Source organism: Polypterus senegalus, chromosome 5 (assembly GCF_016835505.1).
Source record: "Polypterus senegalus isolate Bchr_013 chromosome 5, ASM1683550v1, whole genome shotgun sequence".
Lineage (NCBI taxonomy): Eukaryota > Metazoa > Chordata > Cladistia > Polypteriformes > Polypteridae > Polypterus > Polypterus senegalus.
This window is the reverse complement of record NC_053158.1, coordinates 76,495,958-76,519,597: the sequence shown is the minus strand read 5'-3', so window position 1 is coordinate 76,519,597 and position 23,640 is coordinate 76,495,958. Positions and strand designations below refer to the sequence as shown.

The 23,640-nt window shown below is 37.7% G+C and overlaps 1 protein-coding gene across 1 annotated transcript in view; it reads left to right on the top strand.

The window, feature by feature from the left end:
* The window catches only part of smchd1 (structural maintenance of chromosomes flexible hinge domain containing 1), a 459,542-nt gene that overhangs the window by 421,552 nt on the left and 14,350 nt on the right, over positions 1–23,640 (top strand). Inside the window, exons 43-46 of the mRNA XM_039754843.1 lie at positions 9,536–9,645; positions 9,969–10,039; positions 10,334–10,505; positions 16,648–16,806. Coding sequence (XP_039610777.1) covers positions 9,536–9,645; positions 9,969–10,039; positions 10,334–10,505; positions 16,648–16,806 — 512 coding nt within the window. The remainder of the gene's footprint in view (positions 1–9,535; positions 9,646–9,968; positions 10,040–10,333; positions 10,506–16,647; positions 16,807–23,640) is intronic.

The window sequence follows — 23,640 nt, the reverse complement described above, 5'->3', positions numbered from 1 at the left end:
AATTGATTACACTCTTTATTTTTGCTTTTTGCTCACTATGGTGCACTATAAATCATTGGTCTTGCGGGATAAACTGACCATGTGCATTGATTGGCGGGTGACATTGTCTTCTTTGCATACTTTATTGAGGACACAATAAACAAAAATCATGGGTAAATCCTTAATGCTGATCATTATACTTTGCTTTCATTGAACCTCGTAATTATTTTATGATAGTTTATATTAGGAAACATAATTTAACTTACATGTTTATAGGTGCTACATGGTAATATTATGATTATGCTACGGCCATCACTCTTAAGATATCTCTTAGCCTGGCAGATTAAATAAAGAGCTCTTCAGTGTAATGGTCTGTATGGAGTGTCATGCAAAGGTGAATTGTATTAAAAAACCACTCAAGAACAACACATAAAAGCCTTTTTTTTATTTATTTTTTTTTTGCCACATGTACACACTTACCTGTGCATGACCAAGTATTTTCCCATTTACTACTGAGACTTTATGTCCTCTCGGTAGTGCTGCCTCGGGTTCTTCTCACTAACAGGCTTGTTTATTACTGAAAAATGCATACAACATTAATGCCCCCTCAGAGCTTAACAAGTCAAATTTATTTCCTATCTCTTTGGGTCACAGGAAATAACTTCAACATAGATATGATCTGAAAGCAAGACGTAGCTAGTATCATGTTGTGATCTGTTACAAACTGTGTAATTGTTTTTGCTGTGTTAGACGTCATTGTTCCTGTGGCACGAAACCTATCTAGGTCTGGATTTAAAACACAATTAAAGTCCCCAGCCATTATAATTTTATGTGTGTTCACATTAGGATGGATGCAAGTACATTTTGGATAAAGTCCCTATCATTTACATTGGGTAGGTGGGATTTTTATCAAAATTACTTTACAGTTTAATAATAATCTATGGCAATCACATATCTGTCTTCAGGATCAGATACTACAACTGTTACTACAAATGTTATTGTTTTATGTACGAGAATTCCAACACCTCTAGTTTTCTTTGTAAAGCTGGAATGGAATATTTGGCCAGTCCAGTGTCTGTGCAGCCGAAACTGATCCTTGCTTAATAAGTGGGTCTCCTGTAAAAATACTATTTTGACTTTAATACCTGTTAGGTGAGAGAATACTTTCTTTCTCTTTAATTCATGATTCAGCCCTTTAACATTCCAGCTCTCTTAATTCACTGTTTGATCATGAAGATCTTACTACTGAGCTTTTTCCGTCATTTTGTAGTCTTAACTTTTAGCCAACAGGGTGCTGACTGAAATTGGGCTACTGTTGGCCGAAGAAGGAGAAGAAGAGAGGGGGGATACGTGTCTGGAGGCAGGAGGAGAGCAGGAAAGTAAAGAAAGTGGAACTGAGGGTAGGAACTTTGAATGTTGACGGTATGACTGGTAAGGGGAGACAGTTAACAGATATGATGGAGAGAAGAAAGGTTGATATATATTGTGCATGCAAGAGACTAAATGGAAGGGTAATAAGGCCAGGTGGATCGGAGGTGGATTCAAATTGTTCTATCATGGTGTGGAAGGGTGGAAAAATAGGGTAGGAGTTATTCTGAAGGAACAGTATGTCGAGTGTTTTGGAGGTGAAAAGAGTGTCAGGCAGAGTAATGATTATGAAGCTGGAAATTGGTGGTGTGATGATGAATGTTGTTAGTGCACATGCACCGCACGTTGGGTGTGCAATGGGTGAGAAAGAAGATTTTTGGGACAGAAAGTGGTGATTGGAGCGGATTTCAGTGGGCATGTTGGTGAAGGGAACAGTGGAGACAAGGAGGTGAAGGGTAGATATGGTGTCAAGGAGAGGAATGAAGAAGGTCAGAGGACAGTGGATTTTGCCAAAAGGATGGACATGACTGTGGTGAATACGTATTTTAAGAAGAGGGAGGAACAAAGGGTTACATACAAGAGTGGAGGAAGATGCACACAGGTAGATTACATCCTATGCAGAAGGGTTGATCTGAAGGAGATTGAAGACTGTAAAGTGGTGGCAAAGGAAAGTGTAGTTAAGCAGCATAGGATGGTGGTCTGTAGGATGACATTGGAGATCAAGAAGAGGAAGAGAGTGAGGGCAGAGCCAAGGATCAAATGATGGAAGTTGAAAAAGGAAGACTGCAAGGTTGAGTTTAGGGAGGAGGTGAGACGGGCACTGGGTGGCAGTGAAGAGTTACCAGACAGCTGGGAAACTACAGAAGATGTAGTAAGGGTGACAGCAAGAAGGGTGCTTGGCGTGACATCTAGAAAGAGGAAGGATGAAAAGGAAACCTGGTAGTGGAATGAGGAAATACAGGAGAGTATACAAAGGAAGAGGATGGCAAAGAAGAAGTGGGATAGTCAGAGAGACGCAGAAGGTAGACAAGAGCACAAGGAGATAAGGCGCAAGGTGAAGAGAGAGGTGGCGAAGGCTGAAGAAAAGACGTACGATGAGTTGCATGAGACGTTGGACACTAAGGAGGGAGAAAAGCACCTGTACCGATTGTCTAGACAGAGGGACTGAGCTTGGAAAGATATGCAGCAGGTTAGGGTGATAAAGGATAAAGATGGAAACGTACTCATAAGTGAGAAGAGTGTGTTGAGCAGATGGAAAGAGTACTTTGAGAGGCTGATGAATGAAGAGAACGAGAGACAGAAGAGGTTGGATGATGTGGATATAGTGAATCAGGAAGTGCAACGGATTAGCAGTAAAATTGATGAGCCACAGCATGAAGTTATGGGACAGAGTAGTGGAAGCTAGGTTAAGAAGTGAGGTGATGATTAGTGAGCAGCAGTTTGGTTTCATGCCAAGAAAGAGCACCACCTGAGGATGTTATTTGCAATAGTGATGGACAGGTTGACAGGCGAGATTAGACAGGAGTCCCCGTGGACTATGATGTTTGCTGATGACATTGTGATCGGTAGTGATAGTAGGGAGCAGGTTGAGGAGACCCTGGAGAGGTGGAGATAAGCACTAGAGAGGAGAGGAATGAAGGTCAGTAGGAACAAGACAGAATATTTGTGTGTAAACGAGATGGAGGTCAGTTGAATGGTGAGGATGCAGGGAGTAGAGTTGACGAAGGTGGATGAGTTTAAATACTTGGGATCAACAGTACAGAGTAATGGGGATTGTGGAAGAGAGGTGAAAAAGAGATTGCATGGAATGGGTGGAGAAGAGTGTTAGGAGTAATTTGTGACAGACGGGTATCGGCAAAAGTGAAAGGGAAGGTCTACAGGACAGTAGTGAGACCAGCTATGTTATATGGGTTGGAGACTGTGGCACTGACCGTCCACTCACATATTAAGAACAACACAGCTGCACCAGGCATAAAGGCGAAAGTCTGGCGTCATCCTGCCAATCATCTGTCCTTCAAAGAAACAACACGACTTACAGAGCTCGCCAATGCTACACCATTCAGATCTAAACACTAGCCTGGTGTATGTGCCCAAAAAAAGTCTAACTGCATTCTTGTACCATTGCTCACATACTAAAGTGTCAGCAGGTATTTTTCATGGCGTTATACGTGTAATTTGTGAGCATGCCCTTGATGATCAAACAGAGGAAGCTCTGCAGTATACTTGTGACTTTATGCTGTAGGAAGATAAGTAAATAAAGTAAAACTAAAAAAAGACGCTAACTTTGACAAGTACTATACATTTACAGCGGCTGTTACAGACACAAATTAAATGTATGCTTTTATTGTATAATATTAACAATAACAACAGCTCACTACTCAAAACGTTTATTTTGGGAGACGTCCAAATATCAAAGAAACACTTTCACAAAAGGTACAAATACTGTATAACAGAACAAGTGCGCTTTTATTCAAAAATATAACTGCAGAAAAAAAGCTGTATTAGGGTGCGACATTAACATGCATTTAGTATGACTGCCTCCGTGGCGCAACAGTATCAGCTGCTGACTGAGAATCAAAACGTGATGAGTTCGATCCCGCACAACTTCGTTTTGAGAAGTGAACTGCTTTTATTCTTACTATTTTAGAATAAAAACATACATTTGATTTCAGTCTGTAACAGCTGGTGTAATTTATGATACTTGTAAAGGTTAGCTTTGTTTTGGTTTTTTTTAATTCAGTTTCATTCTCTGCTGTTTTCACATAAAGACGCGCTATAGCTCTGCAGTCTGCTTGTGACTGCATTCTCGTACCAATACTTGCGAACTGAAGTGTCTGCATGCACTTTTGTGGCATTACACGTGTATTTTTTTGAGCATGCCTGTGTCGGTAAATAACATTAGATCTGGCTTTTATGTAAGTAACATATAAATGTTAATGTTTTGGGCACATGCACCGTCTGTTACCTATTTACCTTTATTTACTTAATTACTTCCTACAGTGTAAAATCACGAGTGCAGAGTTTCCCATGTACATATACAAAGTACAGCGATGGCAAAAGTGTATTCTTGATCCGAGGTAGTATCATCGTCATGATTTCAGTTTACCTCTTTTATAGCGCGTCTATGTGAAAACAGCAGTGTCAAATGCTGGGGGGGTTTGGGGAGTTGGGATCGTGAACGCAGCTGAGAGAATAAAAAAACAAAAAGCTAACCTGTACAAGTATAAATTACACCGGCTGTTACAGACTGGGATCAAATGTATGTTTTTATTCTAAAGTAGTAAGAATAAGAGCAGTTCATTTCTCAAAATGGAGTCGTGCGGGATTGAACTCATGACCTTTTGATTCCCAGTCAGCAGCAGATACCGTTTTGCCATGGAGGCAGTCATAGTAAATGCGTGTCAATGTTGCATGCTAACGCGGCTTTTTCTCTGACCGCTAAGCCACGGAAGCTGTTGTCTTTTCCTTGAACCTTTTGTGGAAGTGTTTATTTGATGTTTGGACTGCAGGCTTTATACATTATATAGTTTATGCTGTAATAAGATGAGACGTGAGGCGTTAAAAGGTTTGGGGCAGCCACCCGTTTAATTCGGTTTCCTGGCTGCAAAAGTACTTGAGACATTATATTCAAGTTTATACAACAGAGTCCAAAACAGAACTGCCTGCCAGAGCAAAGGCAGTGGGCTTTATAGGACAGAGGGCGGAAGTGATGTCGTCCTCTGGGCCGGAACTGGAAGTGACATCATCCTTGGGGCCGGAACCGGAAGTGACCTTATTCTTGGAAATGGTGGCTCCTGGTGGGATTTCCCGGGTAAGACCTGCAAATAACTCAGAAAGAGCGTCAGCGTACCCCATCCCCCGGGCAGATGTATAAACAGTATTTTCTAAGCCCTTCAGCTGCCTCCCATGCACACGTGTGTGACAATGCCTACATTTTGTCATTTACTACTAAAATATGAAAAACGTTTCTGTTTTAAAAATGTGTTTACACAGATTACTGTAGAAACGGAACACACATGAAATGCTTGTTTTCCAAATAACGATCTATTATTTCCTCTCCAAAACTCCACTTCACTCCCAGATAATCAATTAAGGCACGAGCTGGGAGAAGTTCGTGCATGTTCTAAGTTGGTGGGGGGATGGAATAGCCGGCTGTTTGCAGCTTGTCTTTATCGGCACATTTAGAGGACAAAAGATGCTGGCGGAGAGGTGCAAATGGATTTAAGGTGGGCCGGATCTACGAGTTTTTTTCGTAGGCTCTGGTAATACTAGTGTTAACAGAGTCAAACCCGTGAAATGATGTTAAACAATTATTAAAAAATAAAACCTAAACAATAAGTGACCAAGAAGTAATTTGGATGTATAATAATGGTGCCAGTATCATTGCAGGCTGATCAAATTGCCGGTAAGATCATCTTTGCCGTGCCTGAACAGAATGCAACCAACACTCGTATTTCAAAAAAGTGTCAGGATCAGTTTTTTTAGCTCTTTTTCAGCTTCCTCCGTAGAAGTTAAAATGTATAGCTTGCCTTAAATGTCCACTTTTAGTTTAGCAGGATACAAGAGGCTGTATCTGATCTCACCTTTCCGTAAGCACTGTTTAATGTTGTAAAATGCGGCATGTTTAGCTGCTGTTGAGGGTGAGAAATCTGGGAAAATACGAATTCAATTATTTTCAAATACAGTCATATGAAAAATCTTGGAAACCCCTCCTAATTCTTTGGAGTTTTGTTTATCTTTGGCTGAGCTTTCAAAGTAGCAACTTCCTTTTAATATTTGACCTGCCTTATGGAAATAGTAGTATTTCAGCAGTGACATTAAGTTTATTGGATTAACAGAAAATATGCAATATGCATCATAACAAAATTAGGCAGGTGCATAAATTTGGGCACCCCAAAAGAGATATTACATCAATACTTATTTGAGCCTCCTTTTGCAAATATAACAGCCTCTAGATTCCTCATATAGCCTTTGATGAGTGTCTGGATTCTGGATGGAGGTATTTTTGACCATTCTTCCATACTAAATCTCTCCAGTTCAGTTAAATTTGATGGCTGCCAAGCATGGACAGCCTGCTTCAAATCATCTCATAGATTTTCAATGATATTCAAGTCAGGGGACTGTGACAGCCATTCCAGAACATTGTACTTCTCCCTCTGCATGAATGCCTTTGTAGATTTCGAACTGTGTTTTGGGTCATTGTCTTGTTGGAATATCCAACCCATCCGTAACTTCATCTTTGAGACTGATGCTTGAACATTATCCTGAAGAATTTGTTGATATTGGGTTGAATTCATCTGACCCTCGACTTTAACAAGAGCCCCAGTCCCTGAACTAGCCCCAAAGCATGATAGAACCTCCACCAAATTTGACAGTAGGTAGTAGGTGTTTTTCTTGAAATTGCGGTGTTGTTCTTCCACTATGCAAAGCGCTTTTTGTTATGACCAAATAACTAAATTTTTGTCTCATCAGTCCAAAGCACTTTGTTCCAAAATTAATCTGGCTTGTCTAAATGAGCATTTGCATACAACAAGCAACTCTGTTTGTGGCGTGAGTGCAGAAAAGGCTTTTTTCTCATCACCCTGCCATACAGATTTTCTTTGTGCAAATTGCGCTGAATTGTAGAAAGATGTATAGGTACACTATCTGTAGCAAGAGGTTCTTGCAGGTCTAATGGAGGTGATCTGTGGGTTGTCTGTAACCATTCTCACAATCCTGCGCATATGCCGCTCCTGTATTGTTCTTGGCTTGCCAGACCTGGGTTTAACAGCAACTGTGCCTGTGGCCTTCCATTTCCTGATTACATTCCTTACAGTTGAAACTGACAGTTTAAACCTCTGAGATAGCTTTTTGTAGCCTTCCCCTAAACTATCATACTGAACAATGTTTGTTTTCAGATCTTTTGAGAGTTGCTTTGAGGATCCCATGCTGTGACTCTTCAGAGGAGAGCACAACTTGCAATTGACCACCTTAAATACCTTTTCTCATAATTGGACACATCTGTCTATGAAGTTCAAGGCTTAACGAGCTAATCCAACCAATTTGGTATTGCAAGCAATCAGTATTGAGCAGTTACATGCATTCAAATCAGCAAAATTACAAGGGCACCTAACTTTTTGCACAGCCATAGAAAGACATACCACTGTTATCTTTTTTGTTGAAAGTACAGTGAATTACTATGCAGGCTGAGAGGGGTTCCTAAAACCTTTTCATATGACTGTATGATCTCGTTTCTGTCTGAGAAGTAACATTATATTAAGTTTAAACTGTAATTTTTCAAAACACGATGAAAGTTCTGGGTTTAGAGGGATTTGATCCCTGTATGTGGTATGCTGCTGCTATCTCGGTTTCTAATTTGAAGTCCTCTCCAATTATTTTAGAGAGTAGTTCAGCTATGAATTTCACTGGATTTGGCCTTTCAGAATTCTCAGGGAGAACTTTGATTCTAATATTATTCTTTCCACATCTATCTTCCAGTGCAGCAAGTCTTTCTCTGAGTGCTTTGCATTCAGAATTTGCAGCCATTGTTTTTCCATCAGCGGTAGATGCCAGTTGTTCAGTTGTTTCAGTACGAGTTGTGAGTATTTGCTTAACGTCTTCCAACTGAGTGTCAAGTGCTGTAAGTTTACTGTCAAACGTAGATGCCTTTTCCTGTATTTGTTCCTCAATTTTTTCTAGCACACCGTTAAAGGCAGCCTGAAAGTGGTTATTTACACGTTTTTCTTGGTTTTTAATATCCTGAAGCAGCTTTTCATTTGTCTTGTTTGTTCTTTATTTGTTTCCCTATATCATTTATTTATTTCTTTATATCTATCTTTAAATCATTCTTGAGCTCTTTTATGTCTTGAGCGGTGGCCATCACGGCGATCATTACCTTCAGCTCAGACAGCTCGTTTCGGTCTTCCCTCTGTGCCGCCAGTGAAGTCAATTCCGGCTCGCGAGGAGTGGTTGACAATGAGGAAGGTAAGGCAATTTTTAGTTTCCCTGAATCTTCTGGAACTGACATGCTATCCTGGACCAATTCGCTTATACAATCACTCCCACTTTCGCTCTCGACTGGAAATGATGCCGTAGCATCCGGTCCCAAGAAATCTGTACTCTTGCCTATCTGTTCCAGGTCAGTTTCTGAAAGGCCATACCTTCAACTTGATGACTGTCTAGCCTTGGGTGGAGCTTTAACTGCGTTTTTCTAAACCCTATTTCTGCCGGTCATGTTAATATATGCTTGGATATACTGTAATTGAGCCTCCTCAGGTTAAGTAAGTACAGGAAACCTCAGGATGATAAAAAAAAAGAAAAAATAACACAGCTGCTAACGAAGTTCCGTTTCAGATGTTCATCTCCCGTGCCGGACGAGACCAACTCCAAGTATCATGTTTCTAACTAGAACACTTAACATGGTGCCACTCTTCATCATCACAGAGATGATGACCCATAAATGCAAGCTAACTGTCCTTGGGGTTCAGAGTTTCTCGTTTCCTAAGAATGTCCCTGTCCTCTTTCCTTAACCCTTCTGATTTAAAGGATTCACTCAAGTTGTTGCCAGTCAGAACATCACGCTATGCCCAACCTGCTGCCACACATCCTCATCTCTCCCTGTCCAGCCTAAAGCACCTTCCAGCCCAGCCACTGAAGAGCTCCTTGCACTCTGCTACAATTTTTTTTACAGTGCTGGGCACTGGGTAACTTATAACAATTTAACATGTTTATAATATTTTTATCAGTAGCCCCCAACACAATTTTTATTTTCAGGTTTTCATTGTGGCCTTAGCAATTCCTTATTATATTTACTATTAAAGAGGTTTCTGAAAAGTAAGCATTTTTCCAATGTCATAATAAACACAAGTGTTCAAAAAAGTATAAAACATGGTAATTGTTTTAAAAACTATAAAAACACAAAATATGGTCAAAACCTACTCCTCAAATTGTTTCCTAAAATAACCGTAGCAAGTGACCCTAGTAGATGTAATTAGTCTTATCACTAGCAAATGATGCATTGCAAGCAACACCTTTGGTTATTTTTGCTTACCAAGCATGTAACACAGAGGTTTGTAAGTGAAATATTTGACACAGAGGTTGTCTTATGAATTAGATGTTTACCAGTGAAGTATTTTTTTTCTCTCTTTCTGTGTCTTCTTTCTCCTCCTCTCATATACTGTACCCCAATTTAATTGTTGTTTCTTTACAGACCATTACCTCACCTGCGGAATGGAAAGTGTCATTTTCAGCCAACAGGAAATCCAGTATTTGCAAGGGATTTGCTTATCTTTCCAGAACATGTTGAAGACTGCAAAATAGGTAAAAGGTCAAAATTTCCTTTAATCACTTCTAAGCTCTCCTATTCCTAATGTTGAAATGATTAAAATGTTTTAGTCTTAAATGCTCTTTAAAATAAAAAATTTAAAATGTTAAAATATTAAAATACATTTGCTTGTTCACTCAACAATAGTTGTTTGTGCACTGCTAATTAACTGCACAGTAAATATTTTTTATTCTTAGTTCATTAGTGTACTTTATTGCTACATGTTTAGCTTATTAATAAAATGTGGTGTTAACATATAATTGGAGGACGCAATGTCAGATTTAGATTTCATGTGCATACATTTTTTATATTCCTTCAGTGTTTGGCATGCTGCTAGGAGATTCCATTATTCTAGACAACTTGGATTCTGCTAATCTTTATAGAAAAGAGGTATGAATTTTATAGATATTTTTTCTCTACCATGCTATTAAACAATAATCAGTAAAATTTATGTTTATTTTGTAATGTAATTTTTTATAATAATTGTTAGCTCTATAGATAAGCCGTTTTCTCTTTGAGCTATTGAGATTAATGGTAGAATAGGAATAACAGTGCTAAATGAAATTTTACAGTCTCTCCTTTCATATTATATGGTTTAGGTTTTAACATTTGCAAAGGCAACATTAATTTTCATATCACTAGTATTTTGTATTAATATTTTTAGCGTGTTTTACTTCTTTTTAGGTTGTTAAAATTACACATTGCCCTACACTGCTGACAAGGCAAGGAGATAGAATCCGTAGCAATGGAAAATTTGGAGGCCTTCAAAATAAAGCTCCAACAATGGAGAAGCTGAGAGGAATGGTCTTTGGCGCTCCTCTGCCAAGTTTTTGTGCTACACTGGAAGCAAAAATTGGTTTGTACAATTACATAATCAACTTCCGCTAACCTACTAAACAATTTTTCTATTTTGTATATACAACCACACATACATTCTGAAGCCTATTATATTAATTATGACTTCACTGGGATTGGGGAGCTAGTTCCTGTCCAAGTAAAATTGGGTGCAGCTGTTAATGTTTTGTTATTTTACAGGTTAAAATGTTTAAAAATGTTTTAAGAGTCACATTGAAAATATATATAGTAACAAATTCAAATTAAATAAGTGTATATATAATATTAGTATTGTGTGATTATTTTATTACTTTTATTATCATTACTTTTTTTTATCGGCTAACACTTTTATCCAAGGTGACTTGGATCATTTGAGATACATTTTGTTGCATTTAATTTGTTTTTTCCAATTTGAGCACAGACAGGTATAGCAACTTGCTCGTGGTCAAATCTTGTTAGTAGTAAGATTTGAAGGCACATCCTCAGGGTTTTTATAAGTCTATAGCTTTTTTTTCCACTACAGCTAATTTAACACTAGTGGAATGGCTGCTTATCTGCAAAACTTAAATAGGAAATGTCCATCAAATCATATTGTTTGTAATGTGACCAGTGAAAAAACAATAATAGAGGTGGAGATAAGTAATGATTATTCCTCATATTATTGTATGATAAGCAGCGACTTAAAACTGATGCAGTTAAACACTTAAGATTGTGCAGTCTTTGCTAGCTAGCTTTAAAAATATGTGTGTTCATTATTTGAGCTTTTGATGTGCAAATAAGAGGTATGTTACCTGGTCAGATGAACGCCACAGTAAAGGCGTTATGGGACTTTATACTTGCACTTTATTACTAAGAAAATAGAATAGACTATGGGTGCCTGAATTGCATATAATCCCACCTCAATAGTGGTGGTTTTCTAACTTGTCATGTGCTGATTATAGTTTATATAACTCTGTTTATGTTATTTTGGATTCATTCTTATTTGTGTAGTAGTGCTGCTGTTTCACTCATATGTCTCTTTTACAGCCTATATTCAAAACTTAGCATCCATTTTAACCTTCCCATATTTACCTTTTCATTTTTCAATTGGTCACTTTCCACGTCTGTCTTTAATTTTTTATGGAAAGCTGCAAGATTTTTTGTGTATTTCTGTGAAAAGGAATATACTTCTTTATTTCATAGTTATTACTCTTCAACTTTATACCATGTTGCAATATGGATAGATTTCTTTATATCCCTCACATGCAGCATTATTAAAGTCCTCTGAAACTTTGTCGTCATCACTTTTCCTCCTCCATTTTTGAAAACAGTACAGCACCACATAAAAAAAGAGGGGAATGTTTTGTTATGTAGTGTTCCATGTCACCCTGTTTTCCTCTTTATACTCTTTATTACGTAAATCTTAACAAAATGTCCCAAATCTCATACTTTTGTCATGCATATGTTGCACTAACTTCTATGCCTATGTCCTCAAGCAGCAAGATAGATCGATAGAATAAACTGGAGAGAATTACACTTTAAATTATCTATTATAGCGGTTACAGGGAGATGAAGATTAGAGACTGAGATGTACTGATTTGCTGACATCCTTCTTGCAAGTTGAAGCGCTGAAAGTTATACGTCCTAGCGACAAATAGTCTCAGCCTGCATAATTTACTCTACTTTCAACAAAAAAAGATAACAGTGGTATGTCTTTCATTTCCTAGGAACATCTGAGTACTGGGGTGTTTTCCGAACAAAGATTTTTAGTAAAGTAGCATTTAGTTGTATGAAATTAAATCAAATGTGAAAAACTGGCTGTGCAAAAGTTTGGGTACCCTTGTAATTTTGCTGATTTGAATGCATGTAACTGCCCAATACTGATTACTTGCAACACCAAACTGGTTGGATTAACTTGTTAAGCCTTGAACTTCATACACCGGTGTGTCCAATCATGAAGTATGAGGTGGTCCTAAATCCCAAGGCATTCATGCAGAGCACAAAGTACAATGTTCTGGAATGGCCATGGACTTGAATATCGTCAAAAATGTATGGAATGATTTGAAGCAGGCTGTCCATGCTCGGCAACCATTAAATTTAACTGAACTGGAGAGATTTTGTATGAAAGCATTGTCAAAAATACCTCCATCCAGAATCCAGACACTCATCAAAGGCTATAGGACGCATCTAGAGGCTGTTATATTTGCAAAAGGATGCTCAATTAAGTATTAAAGTAATATTTTTGTTGGGGTTCCCAAATGTATGCACCTGTCTAAATTTGTTATGATGCATATTGAGTATTTACTGTTACTCCAATAAACTTAATGTCACTGCGGAAATACTACTGTTTCCATAAGGCTTGTCATATATTAAAAGGAAGTTGCTACTTTGAAAGCTCAGCCAATTATAAACAAAAACCCAAAGATTTAAGAGGGGTTCCCAAACTTTTTCATATGACTGTACATTAGGAAGTTTTTCTTCACACAGGGAACCATAGACACCTGGAATAAGTTACTAAGTAGCGTGGTAGACAGTAGGATTTTAGGGACCTTCAAAACTAGACTAGTTGTTATTTTAGAAAAATTACGTGGATAGGACTGGTGAGCTTTTTTGGGATGTGTGGCCTGTTCTCGTCAAAGCCTTAAATGCAAAGCGCCTATAAGGGGAAGATATTTTATTTAACAGAAGGCATTCAGGCAGCATTTGAAAACAAATAATTGGCTAAGTGACCTGGTCCCTTTTAACATGATGGGCAATGGACCCAAGACAACTATGCTTGAAACAATGCTTGAGTGTTAAAAATATTTAAGGATCTCTTACTGATGAAAAATAATACTGTTGGATCCAACATGACAATGTAACAAGTATTTTTATATTATTTTAAAAAGCTGGAACTCCCTTTACAATCTTTAAATCATAAGCATATGGGAGGAAGGAAGTAAACACCACTCGGTCAAAGAAAAGTCATGTTTTGGACAAAAGAATTGGTACCCATAACTACAACATCAAAACTAGTGTCAAGGTATGGAGATGTAAGAACTGAGAAATTATCCTGCATTGAACATTCTGGTAATACTAATTTTGGAATATTCCAATGACATTGGCACTCCTTTCCTTCTACAATAATAAATTGCGGGAGTTACTCACTCTGGTTAGTGCAAAACAGACTGCCAGTCCCTGCTTCTGAAGAGAATTCCCACAAAATAGTAATAGATACTACTACCACCCCACTTTACTGTGAGGATTGTATCACCTGACAGATGTGCAGTGTTAGATTTTACACTACACATATCACTTTGTGTTCAGACCTAAACATTATCGGACCTCAAGACTTTCTCTTGCATCTTTGCAATATCTTCCATATGATTTACAAATCTCTCGGTTATAAAAGAAAATCTTGAGATGAGACATGATGTTCTGAAGAGGGACACTTCAGAGAGGCTGAGACAGCATGTTCCCATGAGACGGTGACCTAGGCAAGGAAAGTAATAATCAGCCTGGAACAAGTAGAATTGAAAATCTTGCAGGTCCAAACAGGGTAAAATAAAACACAGAGTAAAAGACACAGTAGAACTTCATAAAGACGTTTAAAAATGTTGGTGCCATACACACGCACAGCAGGTTACAGATTATGAAAGCAGTGGAATTTGAGCTGCTCAAAATAAACCTTGGCACGATACACACGCAGCGCAAGTTAAAAAATATGACAGTACTAAAATTCAAAACTGTCAAAAAAAGAGGGTATACATCGCATTTGCGCAAACAAACGGAAATTATTACTAGATGAAATAACGGAACAGCAAAAAGAGATCGAATATATGGACATAGGTGATACATCGGAAGTATGTAGATATTGTAAGGTTGTAAAGTTTAAGTAAGAGACTTGTAGATCATCTAATTCATGTTGCTATTAGGGAAAAGTACTGCTGCTGCTTCCCAATGAATAGGTGTTTCCGCAAGAATTCAAAGATTTGTTTGGTGAAAGTGAAATTCACAAACACTACAGGCAAAATATACGCGTCTACAATAATCTTTTCGCCTCAGCATCATTCAGTGCACAAAACGTTGATTTGCACAATAATGGACGCTATGAGAATCTGTGTTCCCACAACAATTACAGCTACAACAAGTTTAATTTCGAAAAAAAACACAATTTGGCAGGTGTATCTTTATGATCACACAGAAGCGATGCAACATACTACAATCGAAAGAGTTAAACGATCCGATGTAATAGAAATTATACAGAGAATAATGGATACAAATCAATACATCCAAATGTATCACACTTTACACGAAATTTATCAGCAAAACATGGACAAAGAAATTTTCTTGGATTTCTATATGAATCCGAAAGATCACAGTCGCATTTATAATAAAACCACATGTGACGAATTGTCAGCGATAATAATTTCAAAAGACAGAGATATCCACGACAGAGTAGATATTCATGTATATCCAAAGGCAAAGCATGATTCGTCATTTATGTCATATGCATCACCACATGCTGACCCTTTACTCTTTCCTTTGCTTTTCCAGATGGTGAAACAGGACAATATGAAACAAACGCATTCAGAAAAACGAATAACACCCGCACAATATTTCGGGTCAAAATTAGTGGTACATTCCCATGTATTTAACCCACTTCTGTCATCTCAACATCACATTGTTAATGCGTATATAAAAGTCGCAGCTAAACATCTCATCTTTATTAAATCGAATCAAGCTAAATTTGATGAACAGAACATATGCAATGTCTCATTGATCACGTTCAAAATTCAAATATCAATAGTTCAGACAAATTCAAAATAGGTAAAGCAGTAATATTACCATCATCATATCAAGATAGTCCAAGAGCTTTGCAACAGTTATATCATGATGCAATGGCAATATCCAGAACTATCGCTCCGCCAGATTTATTTCTTACAATGATGTGCAATCCACAATGGCCAGAAATCCGCAGCTTCTTGAGAACAATGCTACCGGCTACATCGGCTCTGGATATTCCCACTTTCGTAAGTAGATTGTTTTATCACAAAGTTTTATTTTTATTGAATGAACTTGAAACGATGTTTGGACAAAAAGGAAATCTTGATATGCCGTTCATATTAAAGCGTTAAGTTTCCTGTGAGAATAGCTTTTGCAGTGACAATTAACAAATCACAAGGGCAAAGATTTTAAAAAGTCGCTTATTTATAAGAGACGAAGAAACGATATTCACTCACGGCTAGTTATACGTTGCATGATCATGATGTAAGACCAAACAAGGAATCAAAATTCAATGCAAGCTTGAAGAAAAGTTGATTCCAAATATTGTTTTTACTGAAGTTTTAAAATGAAAAGTGAACATAATGCATATGTAACAATTCCCATGAAAAAAAACACTTTAAATTGTATTTCCACAGGACCAAATCCAGGGGTTGGCGAGTGAAGCAGAGCCCTCTAATTTTTATTAGGAAGAAATTTGTTTTCAACCCAGGGTTCGTTCTTGCATTAATTCCATAAAGGTTGTTTTTGTGCAGTAACTTCACTTCTGACACTCAGTTGGTGTCACAGTAGCCTTAATGACAAATGGCATTCTTTTTTCAACATCTAAGTTTAGAGGGACAGTGTGACTTAGTCAGTGTAGCTGTACTTTTAATATTTTTTCACTTCCTCATGGTAGACTTCACACTGAGGTGTTTTTAGTGTCTTTGAGACGGTGTTTTACCCTTCCCCAGATCTGTGCTTCTTTACAGTTATATCCCCGGCTTATTTTGAAAGCTCTTTTGTCTTCATTTGTTGTGTTGTTTTTTTTTTTGAGAAGGAGGATTTATCATAAATTAATTGAGAACAGGTGGAATCTATCAACAAATTGGGTGTGTTGGTAAGATAATATACTGCACCTGAGCAAAGTTATCCCTATATTCATGGCATTTTAATGTATATCACTGTTTTTGATTTTTCTTTTCAGCAAATTGATGCAAGTTTTTCGATTTATTTCTTTTGACATAGCATGATGTACAGTACACTGTTTTGTAGATCACTGGGGTGAATTCCTACTTTTAATATATTGTTAGTATCCGTGATAATAAAATGTGAAAATTACTTCTAAGCTGAATACTTTTTTCAAGACATTGTATACTATAAGAAATTAAGTATATATAAATACATATTACTAATAATTAGTGCATCTTTTTTTTCTTCAGATCTTCTTCAGCAGTACCGCACTGCAGTAATCAAATGCTCTACAGTTAATGAAGAATTAAATTTACAGGTGGAAGCTCTGAATTCTCCAGAAATGAAACAAAAAAGAGAAGAACTTTCATTACAAGAGAAACAGCTGAAAGAGATCGAAAAGAAACTAGGTGAGTTGATCGAGATATGGTGTGTGTGTATTGTTTAACTTTGAATTTATTTATATTAAGCTATGCTGCAGGTGAGTTTGGTCAGTTTTAGCCACACTGGAACATTAAGGCTTAAATCAAATAAACCTTGAAATCATCACTTTTTTTTTTTTTTATATAACATATTTAACAGTAGAATCCCTGAATCCTACAAAAATATTCGTAATGCCAGGCCACCTTAAATTCCCTTGCACCTCCTCATCAGCGTCTTGCAACGTTTTGCAAATGTATCGCAAGCAGCCTGCTATCCCATCCCCCACCGAGGCATAATTGGCTGAGCTTTCAAGGTAGCAACTTCCTTTTAATATATGACAAGCCTTATGGAAACAGTAGTATTTCCGCAGTGACATTAAGTTTATTGGATTAACAGTAAATACTCAATATGCATCATAACAAAATTAGACAGGTGCATATATTTGGGAACCCCAACAAAAATATTACATTAATACTTAATTGAGCATCCTTTTGCAAATATAACAGCCTCTAGTACTGTGTCTACAATGGTCTGTATAAATGTAGGGTGACAGAAATTGCAAGGCAAGAAATGTTACACATAACTAAAACAAACTTTTTTCATATTAATAATGACAAAATGCTGATGTGAAGTGTATAATGTGTGAAGACCGAAGACCAAATATCAAATAAACACTTACACAAAAGGTATAACTAACCAAGTGTGGTTTTATTCAAGTATACAACCGAAGAAGAAAAGAAATTATTCAATTTACATGTTGCTGTCAATGTATAAAAACCGAAGCCCAAATATCAATCAACACAAAATAGACATGTCAGCTTGGCTGGTGCAGAGGTAAGAACTGCTGTCTCGTAATCAAGAGGTTGCAGGATTGAGCCTGGGTCCTCCCCACATATACTGTTTTGAGTAGTGAGCTGCTATTATTATTACTAGTATATAATAAAAACATACATTTGATTTGAGTCTGTAACACCTGGTGTGTATTTTTCTACTTGTAAAAGTTGACTTTTTTTTTATTATTTATTATTATTCTGTTTTATTCTTTCAGTCACATTCACGTGTTACAATGAACTTGACTCTCCCTCTCTGATTTAACTTGAGCTTGGAGAACTTTAGCTATGTCGGTGGGAGGGATGGGATAGCAGGCTGCTTGTGCTGATTGACACATTTGCCAAACAAAGACGCTGATGAGAAGGTGGGAAAGAATTTACAGTGGCCCAAGATTATATCTTTTTTCGTAGGCTTCAGGGATTCTAGTGTTAATGCACACATCTTTAGTATATAGGCAGAAATCCAAAAAGACAAAGAATTTCAAAATTCTATACAGTGCCCTAACCTGGGTTATAGCCAAGGTCTCTGGATCTGTGAGGCAGTGGTACCAACTCTGTGTGTGCCACCATGCCATTGAAAACTACTTCAGATTATGTTCACTTTTGCTTAGGGGATCAGTCACATCTTGTTGTTTTACTATACAGTGGAACCTCGGTTTGCGAGTAACTTGGTTTACGAGTGTTTTGCAAGATGAGCTAAAATTTTTAATAAATTTTGACTTGATAAACGAGCAAGTAGTATGGATACGCTTTGTCTGCTGAGTGTCATGTGATCACAACTGAGCTGATGGTTCTCTCTCTCTCGTGCATGTGTGTCTGTCTGTCTCTCTCTCTCTTGTGTGCATGTGTGTGTGTGTCTCTCTCTCTCTCTTTCTCTCGTGGGCAATCGTCTCCTATTCTCCGTCTGAGTCGGTGTGCCTCACTTATATAGTCAACATCAGTACGAGCTTATACAGTTTACTACAGCATTGTGACTTTGTGTGTGTGCGCGCACGCGCGTGCTGTGACATGTGAGTCCCCATCTTGTGCCCCAAAACACAAAGCTGAGTCTCAGTACTTTAACAACACCAGCTTTATTCAGCTTGAAACAGCAACAGCGTGGTTATTTATTGTAGCGGGGTCTGCCACTCTCCTATACACAGACACAGCATTCAGGCAGGGTTGTTGCCAAGTAGTACTGTGCCCTGCACATTTATAATGTTCTTTGTATCACCCATCGACGGCAGGCGCTTATAGCACGTCCGCTTTTACGGCAAACTGTTGTAGCTCTGGGAGACTGCGATTGCTTTGGGACGCTCTTTCTCATGTTGTCCCGTTAGGTGGAATCCCACAAGAGTTTAGAAACTCACTCACACCAGCCATGATTCTTTTCAAAGGTAAAGTGCAGGTTAATTTGTTTTATGTATTTTTACTTTATATTTTGTATTAATCATTTTTATATGAATAGTTTTGGGTTGTGGAACGAATCATCTGAGTTTCCATTATTTCTTATGAGGAAATTCACTTTGATATACGAGTGCTTTGGACTGCGAGCACATTTCCAGAACGAATTATGCTCGCAAACTGAGGTTCCACTGTATATGTTTTGGAAAATTTAAATATAATGCTTCATGATGGGCTCATGTCATGTCTTATTTGTAAGCAAGCAGGTATTTGTCCTTCCAGCAGAGATTTCCCAGTTTTAGCAAATGTCTGTTTTTTTTTTCTTTTTATTACTCAAACCACATTAATTCTAATATCTTTGTTTTTTCAGTCAATGTGTTGCCACTGACAAACAGCACCTGAAAAAAACAAAATAAAAAACATGGCCATTCAGTAAAGAAAAACACATACTGTACATGGAATGTGAAATACAATGAAACCCTGAAGCATTAATCCATCCTTCTCTTTCAGTAACTCTGGTACTTTATAGCTGTATCTTGTAGCTAGTAAAGGGATGTCCTGATTAATCAGTGCTAGGCAATCTGCCACTGCAGGTAGCAGGACAAATTAACAAAATTAACTCTAATAAAGGCTTTCTTTTTGGACCCTTAGGCTTTGTTTACATTACTATTTTAGAAAAGAAAAATACATCTGCAGAACTTCCTGATTGATGATGTATGTAAAATTGTTTCATTTGCTAACAAAAATTGCAGCCTTGTGTAAAAAAGTGACCTTATCTTAAGATGCATTTCAGTTTTCAGTCCACAACAGAGCAAGTCCCAAAATCTACATCAAAGGTATCTGTCTTCAGTAGAGATCATTTATATTTTCCAAATGTGCCTCAGTGGTTGCCATTTATCTAGAGCATCACCTTTGTTATAAACTGTAAAAAATTTCCCCTCTGTGTCTCACTCTGTTTAATTCATGAGTATTTTTGCTTAACAACCCAATTATTTGATTATATTATATTATCTGATATTATCTGAACAGAAATTGAACTGTCTTGACAAAGTTCCTTGACGAGTAAGCATGCCACATATCAACAAAACTGGACCATGGTAGGGCCAAGATGTTTCATGCAGGCAATCTAACAAATAAAAAGACAGACAGATATGGCTACCGCAGTAGGTACTTTGAGCATTAGATGCTAGCACACCTAAAACTGACTTTAAAAATACTAGATTTATAGTGTAGAATTTGGTAAGGTCTTTATAATGTTTGTTTCTTACTTGACATCTTACGTTTTCTGATTTTGAAGTGTCTGGAGTTTTTTTGTTTTTGTGAATGTCTTTGATTCAAGGAAGAGAGCAGTGCAGTTTATTTACAATAGCAAAGGTTAGAGAATTAGTATATACAGTACAGGGTGTTTGATAACTTGCCTGTGTTAGCTGAAGTTGGAAGTCGGTTGTCACCATGATTTTTCTTCACTTTGCTTGAGGTGCAGTATCTTTTTTCTCCACAAGATGGAGTATTGAGTTATAAATCAAATCTGTTTTCTTGTAGTATTTCCGTCACCTTTAGCAGTCTTTCCACCCATTACTGCCTCCTGCTAACTACAAAGTCTTCTCATAATGCTAAGATACAGAAGTCTTTTTTTTCCCTTAGAAATAAAAATATTTTTTATGGTGACATTCACTGTTAATTGGTTTTAAATTCAGATGTACTTGTTAGCGTATGTCTTGGATTTATACTTGGCTGCTCATCTAGGCTTACATGCAGGGCTGTAATGAAAGGGGGGTAAAATATACATGGTTGATAAAAATAAGTGTAAGAACTATATTTTGACAGAGTGCATTTAATTATATTATTTATTTAATTTGTTTAACATCAGCACTAGTTTCAGCATGGCCATTACCCTGGTCAGTTAATTCTTTTTAAAATTATTGAGAAGTGGTTTCTCCAAGCGCCACTACCCCTCCAGCCCAGCCCATTAAAGAACTCTACATTGCTGTACTTTATCCTGTCTAGCATTGCTGAATTTCTTCCATTATAAACAAGGAACTGGTTGGGATGTAGGGCAAGAGTGTACAAGTGTGGACTACAGTTGTCTGGCTCCCCTCTCAGGGTTTCCTCTTGCCTAGTGCTTGATGCTGCTGGAATAAATGGCTTGTGTTAAGCAAGTTTAAGAATGTTATGTAATTTTAGCCTGGTTTTTATTTAATTTACTACTGGTAGTCAAGGTGGCATCAGTACTAATGAAAACAAAAGGAAAATTAATTCCAAGATGCTGAAATTCTATTTTCAGTGATTAATATTCAGCTTATACATCAGTGATCTACAATATTGAAACCACTGACAATTGAAGTGAACAGCTATGATTATGGCAATTGTCAAGTGATTGGATGTATTTGGCAGTAAGTGAACTATCAGTTCTTGAATGAGATGTGTTGTTAGCAGGAAAAGTGGGCAGGCGTAAGGATCTGAGCAGCTTTGCCAAAAGCCAAATTGTGATGGTTAGAGTCTCCAAAATGTTATATCTTATGGGGTGTTCCCAATATGCTGTGGTTACTACCTACCAGAAGTGATCCAAGAAAAGATAATCAAATGATTGGAGACGTTGTCTTGGGCACCCAAGGATAATTGATGTTTGAGAGGAGTGAAGGCCAGCCCATCTAGTCCAATTCCACAATACAAATACTGTGGCACAAATTGCTAGAAAACTTAATGCTGGCCGTGACAGAAAGTTATTAGATAGAGCACAAAGAGCATTGCAGGTTGCTGCATATATGGCTGTGCAACTGGAGACTGGTCAGAATGCTTTTACTGACCCCTATCCCTCACCGAAAGTGCCTACAATGAGCCTGTGAGGACAGTACAATTCCATGGAGCAATGGAAGAAGGTGACCTGGTCTGATGAGTCATGTTTTCCTTTAGATCTTGTAGACGGTTGTGTGTGTACATCATTTACTTGAGAAAGAGATGGCAGCAGGATGCACTATGGGAAGAATGCAAGCCAGTGGAGGCAGTGTGATGCTCAGGAAGATGTTCTGCTAAGAAGCCTTGAGTTATTTACATTATGTGAATGTTACTTTGACACATACCTCTGACCTAAATATTGCTGCAGGCCACATGTACCTCTTCATGACAACAGTATTCCCTGCAAAAATTATTTAGGATTGGTTTGAGGAACATGACAATGAGTTCACACACAAAACCCCTCTCTCGCTCTCTCTGTATATATGCAGTGTTAGGTTTGCACAGTATACCAGTACTGAAAATGTACAGAAAAACCCAGATTTTAAGAATGTATGGCTCCAGCATCCCTCTCAATCCCTCAGCCACCACCCCCTCACCCCACCCCTTTTTTCAATTGATATGACATTTCACAGGGTTAACCATCCGCCTCCCTTTTTGAGTCGACAATTCCACCTTTTATACCATCATTCTATCAAGAGGTAAGCAGTGCACAGTGTAGTGCAATGGCATTCCACATAAGGGAGGCTGGAATAAGATTCTTTTTCCTTTTCCTTTACATGGTGTATCCAACAATGGGTGCTCTTTCTTCCCTGGGATGTGTTTCTTGATGCAGAACAGACCAGAGCCAGTACCATCCCTTTTGTAACCATGGCAGAAATAATTACAAGATAGAAATATGGTACAAAAAGAAATAAATGTATTTAACTTGCTTTAAAAGATAGAATTAATTCCCAGTAATACAAAGTATAATCAGATATACATACATATTCAGGTCAGAGAGAAGCCAAGTGGGGGAATGCTGACGACCAGATGTCCCATCCAGTGGGAGTGTCGATGGCATGAGAAGGCACTTCTGACTTGGTGCTGAATCCTTGTCATTTTAAACACTCACATATTTACATATTCATAAAATTCTTGTCAGATATGGGCAACTTCCAGACAAACTCTCTGGTCATTAATGCTTTGACCTGTTCTCGTTATTTATCACAGACTCTGGTTTATAGTATAGGTCAGCCCTTCCAGTTGTCATTTGTCCATCTCTCTGGAAATCTCTCTCTCCTCTCTCTTTCTCTCTCTCTCATCTGAATTGCATGACTTTGAAATAAATTTCACAGATTATATTAGCACAAAATAATCTTCTTGCTTCACATTACTCTGCATGAGTGAGTCTGAAATGTGTCCATGTGTATATATGACTGTGTGTTATGCTTGATGGTACATGAATAAAAACCTATTCCATGCATTCCCAAGGACTGGTAATTGGATTTAGTCACTGGATCAGTGGTTGGATTAATGATATTCTTAAGTAAGTTTATATAATTTCTAGTAACTCTGAATGCTACATAATAAGTTGTCTGGGTACCCTTTTCACTTTTAGCCAACTCTGTTTCAGGTTATCCTTTTTAAATAATCTGCTACATATATGGATGGACAGGATTAGAAATGAGTACATTAGGGGGTCAAATCAGGTTGGATGGTTTGGAGACAAAGTCAGAGAGGAGAGATTGCATTGATTTGGACATGTACAAGGATAGAGCTGCCAGGCAAGAGGTAGTCCTAAGAGGTTTATGGATGTAGTGAGAGAGGACATGCAGGTGATGGGTATAACCGAGCAAGATGCAGAGGACAGAAAGATATGGAAAAAGATGATCC